The sequence below is a fragment of the Microchirus variegatus genome (assembly GCF_963457635.1).
Source record: "Microchirus variegatus genome assembly, chromosome: 4".
NCBI lineage: Eukaryota > Metazoa > Chordata > Actinopteri > Pleuronectiformes > Soleidae > Microchirus > Microchirus variegatus.
Genome location: NC_139805.1, coordinates 38713815 through 38729671, shown reverse-complemented (window position 1 = coordinate 38729671; position 15857 = coordinate 38713815). Strand labels below are relative to the sequence as shown.

General features: G+C 44.8%; 2 protein-coding genes across 3 annotated transcripts; one reads left to right on the top strand and one right to left on the bottom strand.

Annotated features, from left to right (window-relative positions):
* Window positions 1-314: 314 nt before the first annotated feature.
* Window positions 315-7878, bottom strand: misp (mitotic spindle positioning). The gene is made up of 5 exons (XM_083888366.1): window positions 7770-7878; window positions 1853-3445; window positions 918-979; window positions 777-815; window positions 315-412 (listed from the first exon to the last, which is right to left on the bottom strand). The coding sequence occupies exons 2-5, from the start codon at window positions 3417-3419 to the stop codon at window positions 323-325; spliced, it is 1758 nt and encodes a 585-aa protein (XP_083744492.1). The 5' UTR covers window positions 3420-3445; window positions 7770-7878; the 3' UTR covers window positions 315-322.
* Window positions 7879-8665: 787 nt separating this feature from the next.
* dbt (dihydrolipoamide branched chain transacylase E2) lies at window positions 8666-15755 on the top strand. 2 transcript variants are annotated; one of them, XM_083887645.1, is made up of 11 exons: window positions 8666-8746; window positions 11500-11632; window positions 11738-11813; window positions 11943-12124; window positions 12198-12325; window positions 12650-12902; window positions 13174-13340; window positions 13532-13609; window positions 14235-14426; window positions 14505-14576; window positions 14687-15755. In XM_083887645.1, the coding sequence occupies exons 1-11, from the start codon at window positions 8702-8704 to the stop codon at window positions 14852-14854; spliced, it is 1494 nt and encodes a 497-aa protein (XP_083743771.1). In that variant the 5' UTR covers window positions 8666-8701; the 3' UTR covers window positions 14855-15755. The 2 variants fall into 2 exon arrangements, with proteins under 2 accessions (XP_083743771.1, XP_083743770.1); XM_083887644.1 differs by lacking the exons at window positions 14505-14576; window positions 14687-15755 and having other exon boundaries at window positions 13532-14353.
* The last annotated feature ends 102 nt before the right edge of the window (window positions 15756-15857 follow it).

Below are 15857 nucleotides of genomic sequence, written 5' to 3'. Positions count from 1 at the left end.
CCTGAGTCTGGTCTTGGGTTTAGTCCTGAGTCTGGTCTTGGATCTGGTCCTGGGTTTAGTCCTGAGTCTGGTCTTGGATCTAGTCCTGAGTCTGGTCTTGGATCTAGTCCTGGGTTTAGTCCTGAGTCTGGTCTTGGATCTGGTCCTGGGTTTAGTCCTGAGTCTGGTCTTGGATCTGGTCTTGGATCTGGTCCTGGGTTTAGTCCTGAGTCTGGTCCTGGGTTTAGTCCTGAGTCTGGTCCTGGGTTTAGTCCTGAGTCCGGTCTTGGATCTAGTTCTGAGTCTGGTCTTGGATCTGGTCCTGGGTTTAGCTGTTCTGGTGTCACTGGTTCTCCAGGTTAGCGAAGACTCCGGCCTCCCAACGAAGAGCTTGGTGGTTTTTATGTCGTAAAACTCGAGTCGACTCAACAACCTGAGAAAAGACAAAGAAGAGCGATGACATTAGCTTAGCTTAGCATCAACACTGGGGGCTGGACCTTCACCCTGTTCCAAAGACCTTCATAATCATCATCGTCTCTAAACAACCATGACTCTGTGTTTTGTTAGCTATGTTGTGCTACACTTACAGTAAAGGATTTAGCTAACTCTTTAGCTGCTAGTTAAGGTTAGTAAAGACTTAGTTAATGAACCTGATCTCTTAACTTAGCATAAAGACTGGCAGCACATGGAAATAGCTAGCTTACCATTGAGAAAGTGAGCAGGTGGAAACAGCTAGCTTAGCATTGTGAAAGTGAGCAGGCGGAAACAGCTAGCCTAGCTTAGCTTAGTGCGCTGACCTTGTTGTTGACGTCATCGATGAGGTGAATTCCTGCGTACTGAAACAGAAAAAGTTTGGGCTTTTATTTTGACAGTCTGGAGCAACATCACATGACCAAACCATCTCAACCCTTCAAAATAAGAGTTTGTCCTAAACTCACCGACTCGCTGTCGTCCAACTTCAGTACGTCTCTTCTGCGAGGAGGCGGAGCCAAGAGAAGCGCTGTGAACAGTGAGATAAAGACGTGAACGTGAGATTTTACACTTTCTCCTGGTGTCTGTGTCTGTAGGTTCATGTCTGTAGGTTCATGTCCGTGTCTGAGTCTGTAGGTTCTTGTCTGTAGGTTCTTGTGTGTAGGTTCTTGTCTGTGTCTGAGTCTGTAGTTTCTTGTCTGTAGGTTCTTGTCTGTAGGTTCCTGTCTGTAGGTTCTTGTCTGTGTCTGAGTCTGTAGGTTCTTGTCTGTAGGTTCTTGTCTGTAGGTTCATGTCTGTAGGTTCATGTCTGTGTCTGAGTCTGTAGGTTCATGTCTGTGTCTGAGTCTGTAGGTTCATGTCTGTAGGTTCATGTCCGTGTCTGAGTCTGTAGGTTCATGTCTGTGTCTGAGTCTGTAGGTTCTTGTCTGTAGGTTCATGTCTGTGTCTGAGTCTGTAGGTTCATGTCTGTGTCTGTGTCTGTAGGTTCATGTCTGTAGGTTCATGTCCGTGTCTGAGTCTGTAGGTTCATGTCTGTGTCTGAGTCTGTAGGTTCTTGTCTGTAGGTTCTTGTGTGTAGGTTCTTGTCTGTGTCTGAGTCTGTAGTTTCTTGTCTGTAGGTTCTTGTCTGTAGGTTCCTGTCTGTAGGTTCTTGTCTGTGTCTGAGTCTGTAGGTTCTTGTCTGTAGGTTCCTGTCTGTAGGTTCTTGTCTGTGTCTGAGTCTGTAGGTTCATGTCTGTAGGTTCATGTCTGTAGGTTCATGTCTGTAGGTTCTTGTCTGTGTCTGAGTCTGTAGGTTCTTGTCTGTAGGTTCATGTCTGAGTCTGAGTCTGTAGGTTCTTGTCTGTAGGTTCTTGTCTGTGTCTGAGTCTGTAAGTTCTTGTCTGTAGGTTATTGTCTGTACCTTTAAATGGAGGCGGAGTCTCCCTGTTCTGCTGCACCTCCCTCAGCTCCCTCAGCTCCTTCTCCCGTCTCAAGGACTCCTCAATCTCCTTCTCTATGAAATCTGGAGCTCCTTGTCCTCTGGACTGCAGACCAGTGGACTCCAGGTTTTCCCTCCAAGAAGAGTGTGATGATGATGATGATGATGATGATGATGATGATGATGATGATGGTCTCTGGTGGAGACCTCTGGTGTCCGTCTCAGTGACAGAGGACGAAGCTGAACTTTGAGCGAAGAACCTCTGGGTTTCTTCAGGGTGTCGATGAGGACAACATGGAGACAAGAAGCCATCGGTGAGTCCGTCCTCTGTCCTCTGGTCTTCATCCTGTTGCTGAGGAACATCTGGTAAATTCAGTGGTCGAGATCTGCTCTGCAGCTCCGGTTCTGCTCGTCTCTGGTTCTCCTTCTGGATCATGAAGCTTGTTCTGGACTCGTCTTTGGCCTTGATGGGCGTTGAGAACTGTAAGCGTTTGGTTTTGATCTTGACCATCTCCGCCCTTCCATCACTGTGCTTCAGGCCACGAGAGCGCCGAAGCTCCTCCTCACGTTCCAGGACTAACCGGATCTCCTTCTCAATCGGGGTCTCAGTCGTGAACTGTTGGCTTGTGTTCAGAGACAGATCCTCCAGACCAGAGTCCAGGTCTTCAAACACAGTCCTGCTCAGACTCTCCTCCAGCCCTGACCTCCAGCTCACCGTCCTATCTTCTGAAGGACTGATGTGACTTGTACCTTCACTCACTGAGGACACAGTGTCACAATCCTGCTTCAAAGACCAGCTCAGGTCTGCTGACCCGGTTGACCCGGCTGCTAACTGGTCCTGCTCCATCTTCAGGAACTGTTTTCGTGCAGCTCTGAAGTCGATCTGCTCCCTGTCGATGGTCCCGGACACAGCAGGCTGAGAAGGTTCTGGTCTGGATCTCACAGGACTGTAGCTCAGTTTGTTTGGAGGTCTGCTCAGGTCCACATTCTCCAGACTTTGAAGCTGGTCTTTGAACACTGGGTTTTTCTTGGGTGCTTGACTGCGAATGATCTCCTTGCGGAGCTGCTTCTCCTCCTCCTCCTTCACCACCTGGAGGACCTTCTGTGGATCTTCTTGGTACGAGTCTCCCTTACTTTCTGAGAACAGACTCTCTGGCTTCCTGGTGCTGGTGTAGGTCTGTAGTTTGAATCCTCTCTCCTCTTTCAGGGTGAACAGCTGAGCCTGCCGCTGAGCTGAGCTCATCCAGACTTCATTCAGCTCCGCCTCAGGACTCAATGGATCCTCCACAAAGGAGTAGAAGCCACAGTGAGACCCGGAGCTGCTGCTGGGACTACTGGGACTACTGAGACCACTGGGACTACTGAGACCACTGGGATCACTGAGACCGTCTGGTGACACTAAGACCTGCTGGTCCTGAGATCCAGAGAAGACCTGTTTGTCCAGGTCAGGGTCAACTGGTGTCATGGACCCGACAAAGGTCCGCAGGTCTGAGGGTTGGAGCAGAGGGGAAAGAGGCTTCAGAACCCATTGCCTTGGGGTGCTGTCCATGACTACAGGGGGCGCTGTAGAGGGGCCTGAAACAACAATAGACATGATGTTTATGACTAAACTATGTGGTTACCATGGAAACAGCAGATTATTCTAAACCAGAGAAAATGAAATTTAATAGAAGACGAGGAACAGCAGAGGCTGTTTCCATGGAAACTGAGATGGATTTAACTGGAGAACTGCAAAGCATTGTGGGAGTGAGAGTATTTCTGTTAAAACATAAGAGTAATGATTATCAATATCTTTGAATGCTGAAAAATGCTAATGCTGAAACATGCTAATGCTAACCCTAAACCTAAACATGGACCAGGAGTTAAACCCTGACCCCAGGGTCAAAGGTCAGGGTTTAACCTGGATATTTGACTGACTCTGTGTTCATGAGTCTGAATGCTTTTAAAAGTACTTTAGTTTGTCATGAGTCATTAAACCAGCAGGGGGCAGCACTGTGGTCAATGGTGATGATCTGAGGTCATCTCAGACCTATGACGTCATCTCAGACCTATGACGTCATCTCAGACCTGATCAGTTTCTAATCAGTGATGTGAATATTTACACGTTAATGAGATGATGTCATAGGTCTGAGATGATGTCATAGGTCTGAGATGACGTCATAGGTCTGAGATGACGTCATAGGTCTGAGATGATGTCATAGGTCTGAGATGACGTCATAGGTCTGAGATGATGTCATAGGTCTGAGATGACGTTATAGGTCTGAGATGACGTCATAGGTCTGAGATGATGTCATAGGTCTGAGATGACGTCATAGGTCTGAGATGATGTCATAGGTCTGAGATGACGTTATAGGTCTGAGATGACGTCATAGGTCTGAGATGATGTCATAGGTCTGAGATGACGTCATAGGTCTGAGATGATGTCATAGGTCTGAGATGACGTTATAGGTCTGAGATGATGTCATTGGTCTGAGATGACGTCATAGGTCTGAGATGACGTCATAGGTCTGAGATGATGTCATAGGTCTGAGATGACGTCATAGGTCTGAGATGATGTCATAGGTCTGAGATGACGTTATAGGTCTGAGATGACGTCATAGGTCTGAGATGACGTCATAGGTCTGAGATGATGTCATAGGTTTGAGATGACGTCATAGGTCTGAGATGACGTCATAGGTTTGAGATGACGTCATAGGTCTGAGATGACGTCATAGGTCTGAGATGACGTCATAGGTCTGAGATGACGTCATAGGTTTGAGATGACGTCATAGGTTTGAGATGACGTCATAGGTTTGAGATGATGTCATAGGTTTGAGATGACTGTGAGGTACTTTAACTCTGAGGTACTTTAACTGTGAGGTACTTTAACTGTGAGGTACTTTGACTGTGAGGTACTTTAACTGTGAGGTACTTTAACTGTGAGGTACTTTGACTGTGAGGTACTTTTACTGTGAGGTACTTTAACTGTGAGGTACTTTAACTCTTAAGGTACTTTAACTGTGAGGTACTTCGACTGTGAGGTACTTTGAGTGTGAGGTACTTTAACTGTGAGGTACTTTGACTGTGAGGTACTTTAACTGTGAGGTACTTTAACTGTGAGGTACTTTAACTGTGAGGTACTTTTACTGTGAGGTACTTTAACTGTGAGGTACTTTAACTCTTAAGGTACTTTAACTGTGAGGTACTTCGACTGTGAGGTACTTTGAGTGTGAGGTACTTTAACTGTGAGGTACTTTGACTGTGAGGTACTTTAACTGTGAGGTACTTTAACTGTGAGGTACTTTAACTGTGAGGTACTTTGACTGTGAGTGCTTTAACTGTGAGGTACTTTAACTGTGAGGTACGTTAACTGTGAGGTACTTTGACTGAGGTACTTTTACTGTGAGGTACTTTAACTGTGAGGTACTTTGACTGTGAGGTACTTTGAGTGAGAGGTACTTTAACTCTGAGGTACTTTAACTCTGAGGTACTTTAACTGTGAGGTACTTTAACTGTGAGGTACTTCTACTGTGAGGTACTTTAACTGTGAGGTACTTTAACTGTGAGGTACTTTAACTGTGAGGTACTTTGACTGTGAGGTACTTTAACTGTGAGGTACTTTAACTGTGAGGTACTTCTACTGTGAGGTACTTTAACTGTGAGGTACTTTGACTGTGAGGTACTTTTACTGTGAGGTACTTTAACTGTGAGGTACTTTAACTCTTAAGGTACTTTAACTGTGAGGTACTTCGACTGTGAGGTACTTTGAGTGTGAGGTACTTTAACTGTGAGGTACTTTGACTGTGAGGTACTTTAACTGTGAGGTACTTTAACTGTGAGGTACTTTTACTGTGAGGTACTTTAACTGTGAGGTACTTTTACTGTGAGGTACTTTAACTGTGAGGTACTTTAACTCTTAAGGTACTTTAACTGTGAGGTACTTCTACTGTGAGGTACTTTAACTGTGAGGTACTTTAACTGTGAGGTACTTTAACTGTGAGGTACTTTGACTGTGAGGTACTTTAACTGTGAGGTACTTTAACTGTGAGGTACTTCTACTGTGAGGTACTTTAACTGTGAGGTACTTTAACTGTGAGGTACTTTAACTGTGAGGTACGTTAACTGTGAGGTACTTTGACTGTGAGGTACTTTTACTGTGAGGTACTTTAACTGTGAGGTACTTTAACTGTGAGGTACTTTAACTGTGAGGTACTTTGACTGTGAGGTACTTTTACTGTGAGGTACTTTAACTGTGAGGTTCTTCTACTGTGAGGTACTTTAACTGTGAGGTACTTCTACTGTGAGGTACTTTAACTCTGAGGTACTTTAACTGTGAGGTACTTTAACTGTGAGGTACTTTAACTGTGAGGTACTTCTACTGTGAGGTACTTTAACTCTGAGGTACTTTAACTGTGAGGTACTTTAACTGTGAGGTACTTTAACTGTGAGGTACTTCTACTGTGAGGTACTTTAACTCTGAGGTACTTTAACTGTGAGGTACTTTAACTGTGAGGTACTTTAACTGTGAGGTACTTCTACTGTGAGGTACTTCGACTGTGAGGTACTTCGACTGTGAGGTACTTTAACTGTGAGGTACTTTGACTGTGAGGTACTTCTACTGTGAGGTACTTTGACTGTGAGGTACTTTAACTGTGAGGTACTTTAACTGTGAGGTACTTTTACTGTGAGGTACTTCTACTGTGAGGTACTTTAACTGTGAGGTACTTTTACTGTGAGGTACTTTAACTGTGAGGTACTTCTACTGTGAGGTACTTCTACTGTGAGGTACTTTAACTGTGAGGTACTTTAACTGTGAGGTACTTTAACTGTGAGGTACTTCTACTGTGAGGTACTTTAACTGTGAGGTACTTTAACTGTGAGGTACTTTTACTGTGAGGTACTTTAACTGTGATGTACTTTAACTGTGAGGTACTTCTACTGTGAGGTACTTTAACTGTGAGGTACTTTAACTGTGAGGTACTTTAACTGTGAGGTACTTCTACTGTGAGGTACTTTAACTGTCAGGTACTTTAACTGTGAGGTACTTTGACTGTGAGGTACTTTAACTGTGAGGTACTTTTACTGTGAGGTACTTCTACTGTGAGGTACTTCGACTGTGAGGTACTTCTACTGTGAGGTACTTTAACTGTGAGGTACTTTAACTGTGAGGTACTTCTACTGTGAGGTACTTTAACTGTGAGGTACTTTAACTGTGAGGTACTTTTACTGTGAGGTACTTTGACTGTGAGGTACTTTAACTGTGAGGTACTTCTACTGTGAGGTACTTTGACTGTGAGGTACTTTAACTGTGAGGTACTTTAACTGTGAGGTACTTCTACTGTGAGGTACTTTGACTGTGAGGTACTTTAACTGTGAGGTACTTCTACTGTGAGGTACTTCTACTGTGAGGTACTTCGACTGTGAGGTACTTCTACTGTGAGGTACTTTAACTGTGAGGTACTTTAACTGTGAGGTACTTCTACTGTGAGGTACTTTAACTGTGAGGTACTTTAACTGTGAGGTACTTTTACTGTGAGGTACTTTGACTGTGAGGTACTTTAACTGTGAGGTACTTCTACTGTGAGGTACTTTGACTGTGAGGTACTTTAACTGTGAGGTACTTTAACTGTGAGGTACTTCTACTGTGAGGTACTTTGACTGTGAGGTACTTTAACTGTGAGGTACTTCTACTGTGAGGTACTTCTACTGTGAGGTACTTTAACAGAGTATCATGTGACTCAGGTGTAGCAGCCTGGTCATGTGACCGTCGTTAACACAGTGTAATGACGTGCTGTGGCCTGTAGGGGGCGAACATCAGTGACATAGATCTAATATTCGCTTTGAATTTTTGAATCAAAGGTGATTTTAAAATCAGGCTTTTATTGTGAAAGTCAGTTTGCATTAAAAGGGGTTTTCTTACCTGAGTTTCCTGTTTCCTGTGTGCAGCAACAGCAACAACTACATCAACTACATCAACAACAACAACAACAACAACAACAGAAACTACAGAAACTCCTCCAGTCGTGTCTGATCAGCTCTGACACAAACTTCAACTGACAAAGTTCACTGTCTATCAGCTCATCTGAGGCCCCGCCCACACACACACACACACACACACACACGCACACACACACACACACACACACACACACACACACACACACACACACACACACACACACACCACGTGACTCAGCACTTTAACACATATGATGTTTTTATGACACAGCATTCATTGACTTTTCTGTTTCAATGATTTCACTTAAACCACACAAACCACACTTAAACCTGACTTAAACCACACTTAAACCTGACTTAAACCACACTTAAACCTGACTTAAACCACACTTAAACCTGACTTAAACCACACTTAAACTTGACTTAAACCACACTTAAACTTGACTTAAACCACACTTAAACCTGACTTAAACCACACTTAAACCACACTTAAACCTGACTTAAACCTAACTTAAACCTGACTTAAACTTGACTTAAACCACACTTAAACCTGACTTGAACCAAAACCTCACCCAAAACCAAAGTTAAACCAAATTTAAACTCATTAAAACCTGAGTTTGAGCTTATTTAAACCTTCAAAGTAACCATGATGAACCTAAGTTAAAACCTAGTTAAACGGTTTGAGTTAACGAAGTCAAATTCAACTGATTAATAAAAAAGTGTTTGTTGTTTAAAGTTTAGACAAAACAAATGCACTCGCTGTTGTTCCTCCGCTGACCACCAGGTGTCAGCCTTGGCTGAAGTCCACCGCGCACACACACGCAGAAGAAGATGCTCTGCGCTGATTGGCTGCTGACAGGGGCGTGCAGCTGTGACGTGTAACAGAGAGGAAAGATGGCGGCGGTGACCAGAGGCTCGTTCACTGCATTCAGGCGTTTGGTGAGAAAACAACAACAACAGCAACAACAACAACAACAATAACAACCACAACCACAACAACAACACTAACACTAACACTAACAATAATCGCGCTGAATGAACACATCTGTAAAGCGTTCAAACGGTTTGATTCATACGATCGTCGCCCGGCTAGGCTAAAAGCTAACTGATGCTAGCAGGCTAACTCTGATGCGAACAGGAAACAAATAAATACATTTAGGAGGAAACAGTGATTTATGTGAACTGGTTTAATCCGGTTTAATCCGGTCTGAACCCGCGTTAACGTCAACAATTCAAGGTCACATCGTTACACAGTTAACTCACTGTTTTACTAAGTTAACTCACTGTTTTACTAAGTTAACTCACTGTTTTACTAAGTAAACACTGTTTTACTAAGTTAACACTGTCTTACTAAGTAAACACTGTTTTACTAGGTTAACTCACTGTTTTACTAGGTTAACTCACAGTTTTACTAAGTTAACACTGTTTTACTAAGTAAACACTGTTTTACTAAGTTAACTCACAGTTTTACTAAGTTAACTCACTGTTTTACTAAGTAAACACTGTTTTACTAAGTTAACTCACTGTTTTACTAAGTTAACTCACTGTTTTACTAAGTTAACTCACTGTTTTACTATGTTAACTCACTGTTTTACTAGGTTAACACTGTTTTACTAAGTTAACTCACTGTTTTACTAGGTTAACACTGTTTTACTAGGTTAACACTGTTTTACTAAGTTAACTCACTGTTTTACTAGGTTAACTCACTGTTTTACTAAGTTAACTCACGGTTTTACTAGGTTAAATCACGGTTTTACTAAGTTAACTCACTGTTTTACTAGGTTAACACTGTTTTACTGTTGACTCACTGTTTTACTAAGTTAACTCACAGTTTTACTCGGTTCGCTCACTGTTTTACTAAGTTAACTCACTGTTTTACTAAGTTAACTCACTGTTTTACTAAGTTAACTCACAGTTTTACTAGGTTAACTCACTGTTTTACTAAGTTAACTCATTGTTTTACTAAGTTAACTCACTGTTTTACTAGGTTAACTCACTGTTTTACTAAGTTAACTCACTGTTTTACTAGGTTAACACTGTTTTACTAAGTTAACTCATTGTTTTACTAAGTTAACTCACTGTTTTACTAGGTTAACTCACTGTTTTACTAAGTTAACTCACAGTTTTACTAGGTTCGCTCACTGTTTTACTAAGTTAACTCACTGTTTTACTAGGTTAACTCACTGTTTTACTAAGTTAACTCACTGTTTTACTAGGTTAACACTGTTTTACTTAGTTGATTCACTGTTTTACTAAGTTGACTCACTGTTTTACTAAGTTAACTCACTGTTTTACTAAGTTAACTCACAGTTTTACTGGGTTTACTCACTGTTTTACTAAGTTAACTCACTGTTTTACTAAGTTAACTCACTGTTTTACTAGGTTAACACTGTTTTACTTAGTTGATTCACTGTTTTACTAAGTTGACTCACTGTTTTACTAGGTTAACTCGGTTTTACTAGGTTAACTCGGTTTTACTAGGTTAACTCGGTTTTACTAGGTTAACTCGGTTCTACTAGGTTAACTCACAGTTTTACTAGGGTAACTCACAGTTTTACTATTTTACTAAGTTAACTGACTGATTTACTAAATTAACTCACCGTTTTACTAAGTTAACTCACTGTTTTAATAATATATATATATATTAGGGGTGGGAAAAATAATAGATTCTTCGATGCATCGCGATTCTCTCTAGAAAGATTCTGAATCGATAAGTTAATAATCGGAATTTAAAAAAATTTAATTACTTCGCCTGGGATGCATCGATAATTCAGTGGTGGAAACACAGCTACAACACGGTGGAACAGCAACTATTAAACGCTGGAAAGTCTCTAAAGCTAAAGTGGCTAAAGCTAAAGTTGTCTGCAGACGGAGCAGATTCTGAACTGTCTTCACATTGACTTGACACAGAGAACATTGTCTCTCTTTGAACAGTTAACTAAAGACATCTGTTATTCCCTTAATGACAGCGTTAAAGCGTCTTCTACACAAAGATGAAGACCATGTTTCACTCAGATCACCTTCATCGTGACTGAACTCCATCATTGTTTTTATCTAGAGAAATTATCCAGTCTGCTTTAGATATGAAGAGACCGCTTAGAGAACAGGGGCGTACACAGAAATAAGATGAGGCAGATGAGGGGGATCTACCACTTTATATTTATGTTGATTTATCTTACTTTTAAATGAGTAGCAAAGTATTAAAGTAAAAAATTGTTGCATCGAGATGCATCGATAATCGGTTTAGAATCGAATCGTTGACCTCTGAATCGTAATCGAATCTTGAGGTGCCAAAAGATTCCCACCCCTAATATAATATATATATATATATATATATTATATTATATTATATTATATGTAATATATATATGTATATAAATAATTTTATTGAATTAACAGAGCTAACATGCTAACCGATGTTCATGCTCTGTCAACAGAGCTAACATGCTAAGTCAACAGAGCTAACATGCTAACCGATGTTCATGCTCTGTCAACAGAGCTAACATGCTAAGTCAACAGAGCTAACATGCTAACTGATGTTCATGCTCTGTCAACAGAGCTAACATGCTAACTGATGTCCATGCTCTGTCAACAGAGCTAACACGCTAACCCATGTTCATGCTCTATATCAATGTGAACACTTACTCAAGCTAACAGTAACTTAGCATCACATGACTCTCCCTGTCCGTCAGCTGACTCAGCAGTACCGCCGCCGATGCTTCCGGCCTCAGGGCTTCAGGTCAGAGCGCCCCCTGCTGCTGCTGCTCTCCAACAACAACACATGTCTACAGACACTGCAACGCAGGACGCTGCACACCGCTGTGGGTGAGTCAGAGTCCTGAGACAGGGCGGGAGTTGGGAATCGAACCCTCAACCTTCTTGGTTCTCCCGCTCAGTGTCCGATAACTGATAAGAGTCTGTCGTCCTCAGTGAGTCGAGGACCAGTCGTCCAGTTCAAACTGTCCGACATCGGTGAAGGAATCATGGAGGGGACGGTGAAGGAGTGGTAGGTGTTGACCCCCGTGTGACCCCCGTGTGACCTCTGACACAGAAGCCTGCTGGTGTTGCCCAGTCATCACAGTGTTGTTGTTGTTGTTGTTGTTGTTGTTGTTGTTGTTGTTGTTGTTGACGTCAGGTACGTGAAGGAGGGCGACCGAGTGTCTCAGTTCGACAGCATCTGTGAGGTCCAGAGCGACAAAGCCTCCGTCACCATCACCAGTCGCTACGACGGCGTCATCAAGAGACTTTACTACGACGTTGACGCCACGGCGCTCGTGGGGAAAGCGCTGGTGGACATCGAGACCGAGTCCAGTTCTGGTGAGTTGACCCAGTCCTGGTTTTTGTTCAAACCCGGTTGGTCTGATCTGACTGCGTCACTGTCGTGGGTCAGAGGTCATTCAGGAGGAGGACGTGGTGGAGACGCCCGCCATGGCCCGAGAAGAACACACCCACCAAGAGATCAAAGGTCACAAGACCCAGGCCACGCCCGCCGTAAGACGCCTCGCCATGGAGAACAACGTGAGTGTGTCTACGTCTTTATGTCCTCTTTGTCCTCTTTGTCCTCTGGTCTTTATGTCCTCTTTGTCCTCTGGTCTTACGTCCTGTTTGTCCTCTGGTCTTTATGTCCTCTTTGTCCTCTTTGTCCTCTGGTCTTACGTCCTGTTTGTCCTCTGGTCTTTACGTCCTGTTTGTCCTCTGGTCTTTACATCCTGTTTGTCCTCTGGTCTTACGTCCAGTTTGTCCTCTGGTCTTTACGTCCTGTTTGTCCTCTGTTTGTCCTCTGGTCTTACGTCCTGTTTGTCCTCTGGTCTTACGTCCTGTTTGTCCTCTGTTTGTCCACAGATCAAACTCAGCGAGGTCGTGGGCTCGGGTAAAGACGGACGTATTCTGAAGGAGGACATCCTGAACTTCCTGGCCAAACAGACGGGCGCCATCTTGCCTCCAACTCCAGTCCACGAGATTCACACTCCAGGTCCGGTTCAGGTTTCTGCTGCTGCCAGGGTGGAGAGCACTACAGCGGCCATCAAAGCCCCGCCCACCACCACCACCACCAGAGCTGTCTTCACAGGGAAGGACATCACTGAGCCCCTGACAGGTCAGAGGTCACAGCTCCTTATCTGTTGCTTCTGTCTGACTGTGTTTATGTTAGACACGCCCACTTTCTACAGCAGTTAGAGCAGTGCAGCGTAAACACCATCATCACAGTGATCATCATGGTCACCATGATGATCACCATGGTGACCATCACAGTGACCATCACAGTGACCATCACAGTGACCATCACAGTGACCATCATGGTGACCATCACAGTGACCATCACAGTGACCATCACAGTGACCATCACAGTGACCATCATGTCTCCTCAGGTTTCCACAGAGCGATGGTAAAGACCATGACGGCTGCACTGAAGATCCCTCACTTTGGTTATTGTGATGAAGTGGATCTGAGTCGTCTGGTGACGCTGAGACGAGAACTGAAGCCTGAGGCTGAACGAAGAGGCTTTAAACTCAGCTACATGCCCTTCTTTATTAAGGTACACTTGTGCACACACCTGTACACACACCTGTGCACGCACCTGTGCACACGCCTGTACACACCTCAACACACCTGTGCACACACCTGTACACACACCTGTACTGTACGCACACCTGTACGCACACCTGTACGCGCACACACCTGAAGTCATTGGTTCATGTTGTTGACGCTGCGCTCTCATTGGCTCAGGCTGTGTCCCTCGGTCTGCTTCACTTCCCAATCCTGAATGCTTCAATGGACGAAGGCTGTCAGAACATCACCTACAAGGTAACAAGCTCGTCCAGGTCTGGTCCTCTGGTCCACGTCAGGTCCTCTGGTCCAGGTCAGGTCCTCTGGTCCAGGTCTGGTCCTCTGGTCCACGTCAGGTCCTCTGGTCCACGTCAGGTCCTCTGGTCCAGGTCAGGTCCTCTGGTCCAGGTCAGGTCCTCTGGTCCACGTCTGGTCCTCTGGTCCAGGTCAGGTCCTCTGGTCCAGGTCAGGTCCTCTGGTCCAGGTCAGGTCCTCTGGTCCACGTCTGGTCCTCTGGTCCAGGTCAGGTCCTCTGGTCCAGGTCTGGTCCTCTGGTCCAGGTCTGGTCCTCTGGTCCAGGTCTGGTTCTCTGGTCCAGGTCAGGTCCTCTGGTCCACGTCTGGTCCTCTGGTTCACGTCTGGTCCAGGTCTGGTCCTCTGGTCCAGGTCAGGTCCTCTGGTCCAGGTCAGGTCCTGTAGTCCAGGTCAGGTCCTCTGGTCCAGGTCTGGTCCTCTGGTCCAGGTCAGGTCCTCTGGTCCAGGTCAGGTCCTGTAGTCCAGGTCAGGTCCTCTGGTCAGGGACCTGACCAGGAAACAGATGACCTCTGGTCCAGGTCATCTGTTTCCTGTTGCCGTAGCGATGACAGTGTTTCTTGTTCCTCAGGCGTCTCATAACATCGGCGTGGCGATGGACACCAGTCAGGGTTTGCTGGTTCCAAACCTGAAGAACGTGCAGCAGCTCAGTGTTTTGGACATCGCGCTGGAGTTGAACCGCCTGCAGGTTCTGGGGTTCAAAGGTCAACTGGGAACCAGTGATCTGAGTGGAGGAACCTTCACGCTGTCCAACATTGGCTCAGTGAGTCCACACAGACACAGCTGCTCATGTAGCTCCTCCCACAAATCAATAACCCTGTTGTTTTTGTGCTTCCCTCAGATCGGCGGCACGTACGCTAAACCGGTGATTCTGCCACCAGAGGTCGCTATTGGAGCTCTGGGGAAGATCCAGGTGAGTCCAAACCAGTCCAAACCAGTCCAAACCAGTCTAACCCAGTCCTAAAGTGAGGACATGGACGCCGCCGCTCTGTGGATTTATGTGGACTTTGTGTCTGTGTTCAGGTTCTGCCTCGGTTTGACTCTGGTGGTCAGGTGGTCCCCGCCCACATCATGAATGTCAGCTGGTCGGCAGATCATCGCATCATCGACGGCGCCACCATGTGTCGCTTCTCCAACCTGTGGAGCCAGTACCTGCAGAACCCGGGCCGCATGGTTCTGGACCTGAAATAAACATTCTGCAGTGGCCTTGATGAAGACCCACACACACACACTATGACCCCCCCCCCCCCCCCCCCCCCCCCACACACACACACACACAACCTTTCACTGTCACATTGGGGGCGGGGCTAAAGTCTGCATGTCAATCATGTTTGTCCATGACGAGCAGTCACTGAGGTGCTGTCTCTGAAGGACACGCAGACATTAAGGACAAGCTAAAAGATATGCTAACTGCTAGCATTGTTAGCATTTTCTCATCATGTTTGATGTTTTTAACGATTCTACTGCTGCTGCTAACGCCAGGGATTTCAAACCATCAATATTGATCAATACTGAAACTGATAAGTATTGATCAGTAGTTCTGAATGGCACCAATACAATCCTCAACATGGGGGGGGGGGGGGTCCCATTGGTGTGTTGTTGGTCTTTTTAACTCTTCTTCTGGACTTCCTCCTCTTCACTGTTGAGATGTTTCTCCTGGACTTCCTCCTCCTCACTGTTGAGATGTTTCTCCTGGACTTCCTCCTCACTGTTGAGATGTTTCTCCTGGACTTCCTCCTCACTGTTGAGATGTTTCTCCTGGACTTCCTCCTCCTCACTGTTGAGATGTTTCTCCTGGACTTCCTCCTCACTGTTGAGATGTTTCTCCTGGACTTCCTCCTCCTCACTGTTGAGATGTTTCTCCTGGACTTCCTCCTCTTGACTGTTGAGATGTTTCTCCTGGACTTCCTCCTGACTGTTGAGATGTTTCTCCTGGACTTCCTCCTCCTCACTGTTGAGATGTTTATCCTGGACTTCCTCCTCACTGTTGAGATGTTTCTCCTGGACTTCCTCCTCCTCACTGTTGAGATGTTTCTTCTGGACTTTGAGTGTCTGTTACATGACTAAGAATTTAAAGTTTGGGTTTTCTGTGTTTGGGATAAAATGATGAATAAATGTAAAAATCAAACGTATTCTATTTATTTAAATGTCTTCGAGTGTGAGATAAAACACGGAGACTGGACCTGATCCAACA

Bases quoted from the DNA above. Each gene is read 5' to 3' on its own strand.
- misp (XM_083888366.1), bottom strand. From the start codon at position 3,419: ATGGACAGCACCCCAAGGCAATGGGTTCTGAAGCCTCTTTCCCCTCTG. The intron at 816-917 runs GTGAGTTTAGGA...TTTCTGTTTCAG, and splicing joins AGTTGGACGACAGCGAGTCG to TACGCAGGAATTCACCTCAT. The intron at 413-776 runs GTCAGCGCACTA...GTCTTTTCTCAG, and splicing joins TCGATGACGTCAACAACAAG to GTTGTTGAGTCGACTCGAGT.
- dbt (XM_083887644.1), top strand. From the start codon at position 8,702: ATGGCGGCGGTGACCAGAGGCTCGTTCACTGCATTCAGGCGTTTG. The intron at 11,633-11,737 runs GTGAGTCAGAGT...TGTCGTCCTCAG, and splicing joins GACGCTGCACACCGCTGTGG to TGAGTCGAGGACCAGTCGTC. The intron at 13,341-13,531 runs GTACACTTGTGC...TCATTGGCTCAG, and splicing joins ACATGCCCTTCTTTATTAAG to GCTGTGTCCCTCGGTCTGCT.